The following is a 12,387-nucleotide window of genomic DNA, read 5'->3' on the forward strand; positions in this document are numbered from 1 at the left end:
GTGTGCTTTTTACTCGCATTTGTGTGTATTTCATCGCATAGGGCGTGAAGGTGCTCACCTCACGTCGCCGCGTTACGGACAGGACTCGCGTCGAGTCTCTCCACCGTTAGTTCGTGCTCCGTTTCACGATGGTCCGTAGGTAGCTCCTGTTCAGTCACGGCGAACCCAAATCGACTGTAAGTAGCAAGTTGAGAGCGTACTGTACGTGGAATCGGCAGTGTGTCACTGGGCATAGCAGGTCGAAAGTGGTGGACATGTGTTCTTTTTTCCCTCACCTGTCTACAAACGGTAGCGCCGATTCGCAGACGTGAAGTGAGGAGGGCGGCGCCTTTGACGTCGTTAGTGGTACTGTAGAAGCCTAGACAGTGTCAAGCAGCTTGCACTCTAAGCGGTCGTAAGGCGAACTGACAGTCCACGAGAGTCGGTGGTATGGCTCTTGGCTTTTTGACTGGCTCTCTCCCACCGAGGCTTGTACCACGTCGCAGTTTTAAGAAATATGCGGGGAAATAATCTTTTGGCAGATAGCCTTACAAACTTCAAATTCAAATACGAGATCCGACAGCTTTATCTTATTTCCTAGGTGGCCACATGTCGGGCAACAACGCTGTTATTGACGCTGGATCGCAATCCTACCATCACCTATTCACTCGAAGAAAGCGTATGCAACTGAGGACGCCAAGCTGAAGAGTGAAGCCGATGCCCGAGCGAGGTCTACGCTGAGTAAACAGGACTCGTCACGTGACCCTAGTAACAGTGAAAGAACAGCAAATACCGACTTGAGCGCTCTGCCTGCTTTTCATGGAGCTAAAGCCTATGCTGCTTACATCGAGAGCAAGTTATCGTCTCGTGTTGCTGCAGCTAAAGACAAGGAGGAATACCTCGGCGCTATCCGTCTTGCGAGTGATGACAAGAGTATTGAAGGTCTCCCCAAGGCAACACCTCCTTCCCGAGATGATGGCAAGGCACAAACTGGAGTCTTCGCTACGGCCTTGTTACACTTAAGTGTGGAGGATATCGCAAACTCAAAGGAAGCGTACACAATTGAGGACGCCAAGCTGAAGAGTGAAGCCGATGCCCGAGTGAGGTCTACGCTGAGTAAACAGGACTCGACACGTGCTGTATTGAACCAGATGCGAACTGAACTTCAAGAGCTACAGGCACAAGACGCGGCGTTACCACCTCAAAGTCGCGTCGACTCGGGGGAGTGGGAGATTGATCTGGACTATGGAGATCTGTTGACTCGACAGGGCGATGAGGCGTGCGATGAAGCGCGCAAGGAGCTTGCGTTTGCAGTGGAGAAAGAGGAGCTTCTACTGCTTAAGATGCGAGAGACGTACGTGGGTCCGCTCGCTGTAAAGCTGCTGACGTTGCGTGCGTTTGAAAGTGGATTAAGTGTCCAGTCCTTCCGCACCATGAAGATGCCGGCAACTTTACAGAAACGACTCGCAGAGATCCACACTGCCGACGCTGCTGCCAAGAAGCAGCCATCTACTGGAGCGAAGACTGGTCCACCTAGACGAGCGTCGGTATTAGATATCATGGAGAAGGACACTGCGCTGGACGAGGACTTTCCCTTAAAAGAAGACGAGCGACGTAAGCTCATGAGTCATAACGATCCTGCTGTCGGTGGGAATTGCGCAGCATCAAGCGGTCCGACAGCAGTACAGGAGACTAGTGGGTCAAAGTCCGTTCACGGCTTCGAGGCGCGCAAACGACTGCGCACGGAGCGAAAGGAGAGACTGGCACGCTGGCAGAGCAACAAACCAGGCGAAGATGCCGACGATCCCAGAGACGTGGTCGCGATCGCCTTTGCTCAACGCAACATGGGCGATTACAAGCTGAAAACGGCTCCAGACTACGTGGTTCCAGAACATCAGCGTGTCAACGCAGCGAAGAAATTGAGGCAGATGGCGCTCTTGGAGGAGAGTCTGTATGCCGCACGCTTGCGATTCAACGCCAAAGTGCTGGAGCTTCGCGAGTTGAAGGTGCAGCTGATCAACGAGCTGCATCGCGACCAGGAACGACTAGTCGAGCTTCGAGCCGCATTAGCGTCCAGCGGCGCAACACCATCCAGCGTGTCGTCCAAAGATCTAGTTGTGGACCTTCGCGAGTGGCCGGAGCAGCGGGAGCGCGTAAGCGACGCCGACATTGAGCTCTTCCTTCGAGAGCAGAAGGTGATATCACACGTGCAGACTCAGACTGGCGAAGCGGACTTGGCATTGACGCGCATCGGTGGGGCTGAGAAGCGTCCGCAATCAGCAGATCGATCCATCGCTGCCGTCGCACGAGCTCTGGAAGGAACGTCGGGAAAGGAGGCTGCAAAGGGCGTCACCATTGGCCATTTACATCTGCAGATGGACGACGGTACGGCAGCTGCTGCGACGGCTTCGTCTGCACACGCGGGCGCTTTAAATGTAGAAAACATGGACGAGGATGACGTGGTTGTCCATGAATACTTGATGCGCCAAGAAGCGCTACTGCTCGAGCGCAAGCAGCAACGCGAGATAGCGTCGTTTGACGCTGCTGTGGCTCACCTCCGTCGCGAGAAACTCGCTCTCGAGGTCGGCTTCAAGCAAGCGGAACTTCGGCTGTTCACTCTCCTTAGCGAGTTGTCGCTGCTTGAGTCGTTCGAGAGCAAGGAAAACCTGTTGAGCAGTAAACTCGAGAAGAGTAAAGGGGAAAAGGCGCAGATTGTGGCGGACCTGCGCGATGTCCAAGACCTGCTGACGATCAAGAAACGCGATCTGGATGAATGGGCGCGACAGGAGAAGGCTGTGCAAGCAGATTTCCTGACGCTTGTGAACGGCGGCACGGGGTCAAGTGCGACACCTCACCCGAGCTTTGCGGCGCTGCAGAAGCTGTTTAAGCGCAAGATCAAGCGAGCTAAGAAGAAACCCGCTTCAGGTGGCAAGGAAGAAGGGAAAGAGCCTGAAAGTGCGAGAGACGGCGAGGAGCTAGAAGACGACGATGAAGAAGAAGAGGACGAAGACGAAGACTATGACGAAGATGACGACGACGATGACGAAGAAGAAGATGATACATGTCCGTCGGGATGCGACTTGACTCTGTACGAGAAGGTGCTGGCCCTGCGTGAGAAGCGTGCCGATGTAGACGACGCCATGGGGGAGCTGAACAAGGCGATCGAAGAGCTTCGGAAGGCCGGAGAGCGTCAGACAGCCAAGCAACGTGCGATTGACACGGAGTTGGCTGCGACGGAGCAGGATACGCAGCACTTCCAGAGTGAAAAGCAGTCGCGCTTCAACCAGCTTGACGTCGTAGTGCCGCTCAGTACGCGGCAACTATGTTGTCTTGAAGCTCCGTCTCCGACTCGGCAAAACTGGACGCTACCTGCTCAAGCTGATGGCTGCCTCGTGTTCACCACTCGCGCCTTCTCTGCGTTGTCTGAGCGTATCGAGTCGCTGCAAGCAGAGAACAAGAAGCTGCGTCAACAGTTCCGAGACCTTCACAAACAGCAGAACGTGCTTGCTAAGGAGAAGCGTCAGCAGCAAGAAGCCATTGCAAGAGCTCAGGATCGCAGCGAGCAGCTCATGCGACTGAAATTCGGACAGCTAGTGGACCTGGAGGTGCTGGATCGCGCTTGTGACGCGTCTTCGGTCGACGAGCTGCAGACTCGCGTCAAGCTACGCGAGGTCGAAGGTGAGCGAGCTCTGCGTCGTGCCAAGCAGACGCACCCGCAGCTGCAACACGCTATTCTGCAGGCGACCGAGCAGAACACGGCCTTGTTAGCTCAGATCGCTGCACTCACGGAGCGTCAGGCCGAACTGGAAAGTGAACTCAATCGCCATCAGGGTGGTGGCAGTAGCAGTGGGGACAGTGGCGGTGTACTCAGTCTTGACGACGACGAGGCCTTGGCTGAGCGCGAGATGAAGGAGCGCAACAAGCTCGTGCGGCTGGTGAAGCTGCAGGCCAGAGAAGTTGAAGCGCTCAAGCAGGAGATTGGACTGCTGCGCGGCAAAGATGGAAAAGTGTATGCGCCTCGAGGGTAGAGCTTGGCGACGAGTAGGATCCAGAGCGGTTAATACAGAGTCTTGCTCGATAGAGTGGGAGTGTGCTGATGGAGGCTAATGGTTATCCTGAGTGCAGCGCTTGAGTTGGCGAGGTCGCTTGTGCGGTGGGAATCAAAACCGAAAGTGAATCGTTCGAGCAGGAAGACAAGACGCAGTCGAAGTCAAAGGTTTGTGGTAAAGAGATCGAGTGGAGAGGTGCTTGTGCGTTGGAGCTCAAAACCGACAATGACCTTCGGTTTTGAGCTGCAACGCACATGCACCTCTCCACTCGCTGTAGCCACTGCGATCACTTCTGACCTGCTAGACTTCAGAGTGATAAGAGCGCACGTAAACTTCAGCATATACAATAGATTCGAGTCTCTTGTCTTGAAACTGGAGGTTGCAGATCTCATTGCCATCACACCTGTGTTTGTAGTGGAGTGGCGCTACATTACAAGTACCGTACAATGCTGATCTTGCGATGGGCAGCATTATACTCTGAAAATTTGCTCCGATACTAACGTGCACTTTAATCTCGACATGAATATGAATGAATCCAATGCTGACCAGGTGCTAGTAACACCGGCACCCGCAGATTCATGCAACAACATGAGAGGTGTTAGCACCAAAACGCTGAAAAACTATAAACTTTTGCTGAACTTTTTTTGTTGTCACTGGGATGAGACGATCAATGTACTGCAAAGTATGATTGAAAAGCAATTTGTAGAGGGGTGCTCTGTGTTTACCAAGTGACCAAGTGCACTAAATTCAGTGTTGCAGTGATTTTAAGACTTCCAAACTTCACACACTCTATGGTAAGGAAGCAAATACTGCATCACACCATCAGCGCTCCACAAATCGCAGTCATGAGCTATTGTTCGGCTTTCAAGTTCGAAGAAGCAAAACGTGACGTGGAAAATCGACTCGAATTGCTATTCAGCTGCAAGAAAACGTTCTCTGAATCAGCGTAGAGCTTGTACAAACCACGTTTCATTCTGTTGAGTAAAAAGGTACCACAATGTCAACTCAAATAAGGCAAATACACGAAGAAATACAACTTGATCTTTGGTAGAACCACTCAATCCGACCCAAAGCACAGCGCGTTTAAAACTCCTCGAGCCCCACGGCTGTCTCGCAATCGACAGTGTAGCAGTAATCGGAGCATCACGCCACACTTGAATACCATGTGAGTGCCCCGTCGTACTCCATAGCAACGATCCGTCGGCTTCATCTTTGCCATTCAACGCATTGAATCGCCTCCAGTTTACCGATCCTGCAAACCCGTACCGACAAGAAACCTGCTGTCCCGCATTAGCCACAACGTTAGACGCCACTCCTGTCCCGACAGCCACAAGAGCCACAAAGAGCCACCTAGCGCAGAGCAAATACCCACCTTCTGGTTCCTCAAGTTGGTGTAAGCACAGACGACGTGTATACCTATCTCTCGCATTCGGAGCCCCGCGTGAGCATCCTGCAAACCCGTGTCGACAAGAAATCTGCTGTTCCGCATTATCCACAACATGATACCCCACTCCTGTCACGACAGCCACAAGAGCCACAAAGAGCCAAATAGCGCAGAACGAATACCTACCCTCTGGTGCCTCAAGACGGCGTAAACGCAGACGAGTGTATACTTATCTCTCGCATTCGAAGCCCCGCGTGAACAAGCTGACATATGCGCATCAACGGGGTTTTTTCGCAGCTCGAAAAACACCCAGCTCATTGAACCCATGCGCTTCAACAACAGCAGCCAGTACCCTCGATCGACCCCCAAACGGTGCTCTGGGGTCACCACTGGCCGGGGCCGCGGGATCCAGCTTGCCCGGCGTGTAGCTGCACATACTTCCCACCCCTTCGCCATTTTCCAAATGCTAAATCTCCGAAGGAGTAAAAATATGCACCAAATTAGACCTCAAAACCGCCGAACAGATCTTTTCGTACCATATCTCCCACCACTAAGCCCCAGATCCAGTGCAAACGTAGCCAGCGACCCCTTCTCTCCATGCACTTAGCAATGCGTTGAGCCGGCGTAGACATTGCGCGGACCTCCACATCGTACGTGGAGGCCGTGCCCGCAGTGTTAACGGCCATTTTCAGTCTCGCAACGAGTCAACAATCGTTGATGCTATGGTCGACATGGTCGATCCGGTCGACCATCCATGCAAAGTCATACTCTACAGTAAAAGCATCACACCACCTTTCAACTACGCACACCTCCAGCGCACCATCACCACGTTCACATGCCATGGAGCGCATGTGGATACCACAATCGGGTCATCTTCACTATGGACAATAATGGTTATTATGTTCCAGCTGGCCTCGCAACACCCTCTGCGGTGATTATCCACGGTGATGCCGGCTTGACGGAGCCGCTATCCGCTGGTTCAATGGTCGAGGCCATCGTTCATGGTCATGCAGCGGGCCAGTTGTAGACATTGTAGGCATTAACGCTCCTCGGCCTGTGCAACATGGCACGGTTGCACTGTAGAAAATGACGTCAAAGTGGCCGTAGCGCGCCCAGTAGGCCGGTTCGGGTGGTGAATGGTATGTGGTGGGGTACTTCGCTACTCGGCACGAGCTAGTAACGTAGAGTTTTGCCTGATTTCCGTCTCTGGCCGCGAAAAATGCCGCCAATCCAGCGGTGGAGACGTTGTTGCATGGCAGGAAAAGTATCCTTCAAGGCCATGGCACCGTATTATCTTTGGCAGTGCAGATAGACGGCGTTAGTGTGCTTTTCACTCGCATTTGTGTGTATTTCATCGCATAGGGCGTGAAGGTGCTCACCTCACGTCGCCGCGTTACGGACAGGACTCGCGTCGAGTCTCTCCACCGTTAGTTCGTGCTCCGTTTCACGATGGTCCGTAGGTAGCTCCTGTTCAGTCACGGCGAACCCAAATCGACTGTAAGTAGCAAGTTGAGAGCGTACTGTACGTGGAATCGGCAGTGTGTCACTGGGCATAGCAGGTCGAAAGTGGTGGACATGTGTTCTTTTTTCCCTCACCTGTCTACAAACGGTAGCGCCGATTCGCAGACGTGAAGTGAGGAGGGCGGCGCCTTTGACGTCGTTAGTGGTACTGTAGAAGCCTAGACAGTGTCAAGCAGCTTGCACTCTAAGCGGTCGTAAGGCGAACTGACAGTCCACGAGAGTCGGTGGTATGGCTCTTGGCTTTTTGACTGGTTCTCTCCCACCGAGGCTTGTACCACGTCGCAGTTTTAAGAAATATGCGGGGAAATAATCTTTTGGCAGATAGCCTTACAAACTTCAAATTCAAATACGAGATCCGACAGCTTTATCTCATTTCCTAGGTGGCCACATGTCGGGCAACAACGCTGTTATTGACGCTGGATCGCAATCCTACCATCACCTATTCACTCGAAGAAAGCGTATGCAACTGAGGACGCCAAGCTGAAGAGTGAAGCCGATGCCCGAGCGAGGTCTACGCTGAGTAAACAGGACTCGTCACGTGACCCTAGTAACAGTGAAAGAACAGCAAATACCGACTTGAGCGCTCTGCCTGCTTTTCATGGAGCTAAAGCCTATGCTGCTTACATCGAGAGCAAGTTATCGTCTCGTGTTGCTGCAGCTAAGGACAAGGAGGAATACCTCGGCGTTACCCGTCTTGCAAGTGATGATCAGAGCATTGAAGGTCTCCCCAAGGCAACACCTCCTTCCCGAGATGATGGCAAGGCACAAACTGGAGTCTTCGCTACGGCCTTGTTACACTTAAGTGTGGAGGATATCGCAAACTCAAAGGAAGCGTACACAATTGAGGACGCCAAGCTGAAGAGTGAAGCCGATGCCCGAGTGAGGTCTACGCTGAGTAAACAGGACTCGACACGTGCTGTATTGAACCAGATGCGAACTGAACTTCAAGAGCTACAGGCACAAGACGCAGCGTTACCACCTCAAAGTCGCGTCGACTCGGAGGAGTGGGAGATTGATCTGGACTATGGAGATCTGTTGACTCGACAGGGCGATGAGGCGTGCGATGAAGTGCGCAAGGAGCTTGCGTTTGCAGTGGAGAAAGAGGAGCTTCTACTGCTTAAGATGCGAGAGACGTACGTTGGTCCGCTCGCTGTAGAGCTGCTGACGTTGCGTGCGTTTGAAAGTGGATTAAGTGTCCAGTCCTTCCGCATCATGAAGATGCCGGCAGCTTTACAGAAACGACTCGCAGAGATCCACACTGCAGACGCTGCTGCCAAGAAGCAGCCATCTACTGGAGCGAAGACTGGTCCACCTAGACGAGCGTCGGTATTAGATATCATGGAGAAGGACACTGCGCTGGACGAGGACTTTCCCTTAAAAGAAGACGAGCGACGTAAGCTCATGAGTCATAACGATCCTGCTGTCGGTGGGAATTGCGCAGCATCAAGCGGTCCGACAGCAGTACAGGAGACTAGTGGGTCAAAGTCCGTTCACGGCTTCGAGGCGCGCAAACGACTGCGCACGGAGCGAAAGGAGAGACTGGCACGCTGGCAGAGCAACAAACCAGGCGAAGATGCCGACGATCCCAGAGACGTGGTCGCGATCGCCTTTGCTCAACGCAACATGGGCGATTACAAGCTGAAAACGGCTCCAGACTACGTGGTTCCAGAACATCAGCGTGTCAACGCAGCGAAGAAATTGAGGCAGATGGCGCTCTTGGAGGAGAGTCTGTATGCCGCACGCTTGCGATTCAACGCCAAAGTGCTGGAGCTTCGCGAGTTGAAGGTGCAGCTGATCAACGAGCTGCATCGCGACCAGGAACGACTAGTCGAGCTTCGAGCCGCATTAGCGTCCAGCGGCGCAACACCATCCAGCGTGTCGTCCAAAGATCTAGTTGTGGACCTTCGCGAGTGGCCGGAGCAGCGGGAGCGCGTAAGCGACGCCGACATTGAGCTCTTCCTTCGAGAGCAGAAGGTGATATCACACGTGCAGACTCAGACTGGCGAAGCGGACTTGGCATTGACGCGCATCGGTGGGGCTGAGAAGCGTCTGCAATCAGCAGATCGATCCATCGCTGCCGTCGCACGAGCTCTGGAAGGAACGTCGGGAAAGGAGGCTGCAAAGGGCGTCACCATTGGCCATTTACATCTGCAGATGGACGACGGTACGGCAGCTGCTGCGACGGCTTCGTCTGCACACGCGGGTGCTCTAAATGTAGAAAACATGGACGAGGATGACGTGGTTGTCCATGAATACTTGATGCGCCAAGAAGCGCTACTGCTCGAGCGCAAGCAGCAACGCGAGATAGCGTCGTTTGACGCTGCTGTGGCTCACCTCCGTCATGAGAAACTCGCTCTCGAGGTCGGCTTCAAGCAAGCGGAACTTCGGCTGTTCACTCTCCTTAGCGAGTTGTCGCTGCTTGAGTCGTTCGAGAGCAAGGAAAACCTGTTGAGCAGTAAACTCGAGAAGAGTAAAGGGGAAAAGGCGCAGATTGTGGCGGACCTGCGCGATGTCCAAGACCTGCTGACGATCAAGAAACGCGATCTGGATGAATGGGCGCGACAGGAGAAGGCTGTGCAAGCAGAGTTCCTGACGCTTGTGAACGGCGGCACGGGGTCAAGTGCGACACCTCACCCGAGCTTTGCGGCGCTGCAGAAGCTGTTTAAGCGCAAGATCAAGCGAGCTAAGAAGAAACCCGCTTCAGGTGGCAAGGAAGAAGGGAAAGAGCCTGACAGTGCGAGAGACGGCGAGGAGCTAGAAGACGACGATGAAGAAGAAGAGGACGAAGACGAAGACTATGACGAAGATGACGACGACGATGACGAAGAAGAAGATGATACATGTCCGTCGGGATGCGACTTGACTCTGTACGAGAAGGTGCTGGCCCTGCGTGAGAAGCGTGCCGATGTAGACGACGCCATGGGGGAGCTGAACAAGGCGATCGAAGAGCTTCGGAAGGCCGGAGAGCGTCAGACAGCCAAGCAACGTGCGATTGACACGGAGTTGGCTGCGACGGAGCAGGATACGCAGCACTTCCAGAGTGAAAAGCAGTCGCGCTTCAACCAGCTTGACGTCGTAGTGCCGCTCAGTACGCGGCAACTATGTTGTCTTGAAGCTCCGTCTCCGACTCGGCAAAACTGGACGCTACCTGCTCAAGCTGCTGACTGCCTCGTGTTCACCACTCGCGCCTTCTCTGCGTTGTCCGAGCGTATCGAGTCGCTGCAAGCAGAGAACAAGAAGCTGCGTCAGCAGTTCCGAGACCTCCACAAGCAGCAGAACGTGCTTGCTAAGGAGAAGCGTCAACAGCAAGAAGCCATTGCAAGAGCTCAGGACCGCAGCGAGCAGCTCATGCGACTGAAATTCGGACAGCTAGTGGACCTGGAGGTGCTGGATCGCGCTTGTGACGCGTCTTCGGTCGACGAGCTGCAGACTCGCGTCAAGTTACGCGAGGTCGAAGGTGAGCGAGCTCTGCGTCGTGCCAAGCAGACGCACCCGCAGCTGCAACACGCTATTCTGCAGGCGACCGAGCAGAACACGGCCTTGTTAGCTCAGATCGCTGCACTCACGGAGCGTCAGGCCGAACTGGAACGCGAACTCAATCGTCATCAGGGTGGTGGCAGTAGCAGTGGGGACAGTGGCGGTGTACTCAGTCTTGACGAAGACGAGGCCTTGGTTGAGCGCGAGATGAAGGAGCGCAACAAGCTCGTGCGGCTGGTGAAGCTGCAGGCCAGAGAAGTTGAAGCGCTCAAGCAGGAGATCGGACTGCTGCGCGGCAAAGATGGAAAAGTGTATGCGCCTCGAGGGTAGAGCTTGGCGACGAGTAGGATCCAGAGCGGTTAATACAGAGTCTTGCTCGATAGAGTGGGAATGTGCTGATGGAGGCTAATGGTTATCTTGAGTGCAGCGCTTGAGGTGGCGAGGTCGCTTGTGTGGTGGAAATCAAAACCGAAAGTGAATCGTTCGAGCAGGAAGACAAGACGCAGTCGAAGTCAAAGGTTTGTGGTAAAGAGATCGAGTGGAGAGGTGCTTGTGCGTTGGAGCTCAAAACCGACAACGACCTTCGGTTTTGAGCTGCAACGCACCCACTCGCTGTAGCCACTGCGATCACTTCTGACCTGCTTGACTTCAGAGTGATAAGAACGCACGTAAACTTCAGCATATGCAATAGATTCGAGTCTCTTGTCTTGAAACTGGAGGTTGCAGATCTCATTGCCATCACACCTGTGCTTGTAGTGGAGTGGCGCTACATTACAAGTCCGTACAATGCTGATCTTGCGATGGGCAGCATTATACTCTGAAAATTTGCTCCGATACTAACGTGCACTTGAATCTCGACATGAATATGAATCAATCCAATGCTGACCAGGTGCTAGTAACACCGGCACCCGCAGATTCATGCAACAACAATGAGAGGTGTTAGCACCAAAACGCTGAAAAACTATAAACTTTTGTTGAGCTTTTTTGTTGTCACTGGGATGAGACGATCAATGTACTGCAAAGTATGATTGAGAAGCAATTTGTAGACGAGTGACCTGTGTTTACCAAGTGACCAAGTGCACTAAATTTAGTGTTGCAGTGATTTTAAGACTTCCAAACTTCACACACTCTATGGTAAGGAAGCAAATACTGCATCACACCATCAGCGCTCCACAAATCGCAGTCATGAGCTATTGTTCGGCTTTCAAGTTCGAAGAAGCAAAACGTGACGTGGAAAATCGACTCGAATTGCTATTCAGCTGCAAGAAAACGTTCTCTGAATCAGCGTAGAGCTTGTACAAACCACGTTTCATTCTGTTGAGTAAAAAGGTACCACAATGTCAACTCAAATAAGGCAAATACACGAAGAAATACAACTTGATCTTTGGTAGAACCACTCAATCCGACCCAAAGCACAGCGCGTTTAAAACTCCTCGAGCCCCACGGCTGTCTCGCAATCGACAGTGTAGCAGTAATCGGAGCATCACGCCACACTTGAATACCATGTGAGTGCCCCGTCGTACTCCATAGCAACGATCCGTCGGCTTCATCTTTGCCATTCAACGCATTGAATCGCCTCCAGTTTACCGATCCTGCAAACCCGTACCGACAAGAAACCTGCTGTCCCGCATTAGCCACAACGTTAGACGCCACTCCTGTCCCGACAGCCACAAGAGCCATAAAGAGCCACCTAGCGCAGAGCAAATACCCACCTTCTGGTTCCTCAAGTTGGTGTAAGCGCAGACGACGTGTATACCTATCTCTCGCATTCGGAGCCCCGCGTGAGCATCCTGCAAACCCGTGTCGACAAGAAATCTGCTGTTCCGCATTATCCACAACATGATACCCCACTCCTGTCACGACAGCCACAAGAGCCACAAAGAGCCAAATAGCGCAGAGCGAATACCTACCCTCTGGTGCCTCAAGACGGCGTAAACGCAGACGAGTGTATACTTATCTCTCGCATTCGGAGCCCCG

The 12,387-nt window shown here is 53.1% G+C and overlaps 2 protein-coding genes across 2 annotated transcripts; both read left to right on the forward strand.

Annotated features, from left to right (window-relative positions):
* Positions 1–588: 588 nt before the first annotated feature.
* PITG_18200 (avirulence-associated protein 3.4, putative) lies at positions 589–4,007 on the forward strand (the record flags this gene model as incomplete). Its single annotated transcript, XM_002997791.1, has 2 exons — positions 589–658; positions 859–4,007. 2 exons carry the CDS (start codon positions 589–591, stop codon positions 4,005–4,007), a joined length of 3,219 nt encoding a protein of 1,072 aa, XP_002997837.1.
* Positions 4,008–7,321: 3,314 nt separating this feature from the next.
* On the forward strand, positions 7,322–10,740 carry PITG_18201 (avirulence-associated protein 3.4, putative; the record flags this gene model as incomplete). Its single annotated transcript, XM_002997792.1, has 2 exons — positions 7,322–7,391; positions 7,592–10,740. The coding sequence occupies 2 exons, from the start codon at positions 7,322–7,324 to the stop codon at positions 10,738–10,740; spliced, it is 3,219 nt and encodes a 1,072-aa protein (XP_002997838.1).
* Between the last annotated feature and the right edge of the window lie 1,647 nt (positions 10,741–12,387).

This window comes from Phytophthora infestans, genomic scaffold (assembly GCF_000142945.1).
Source record: "Phytophthora infestans T30-4 supercont1.66 genomic scaffold, whole genome shotgun sequence".
Lineage (NCBI taxonomy): Eukaryota > Oomycota > Peronosporomycetes > Peronosporales > Peronosporaceae > Phytophthora > Phytophthora infestans.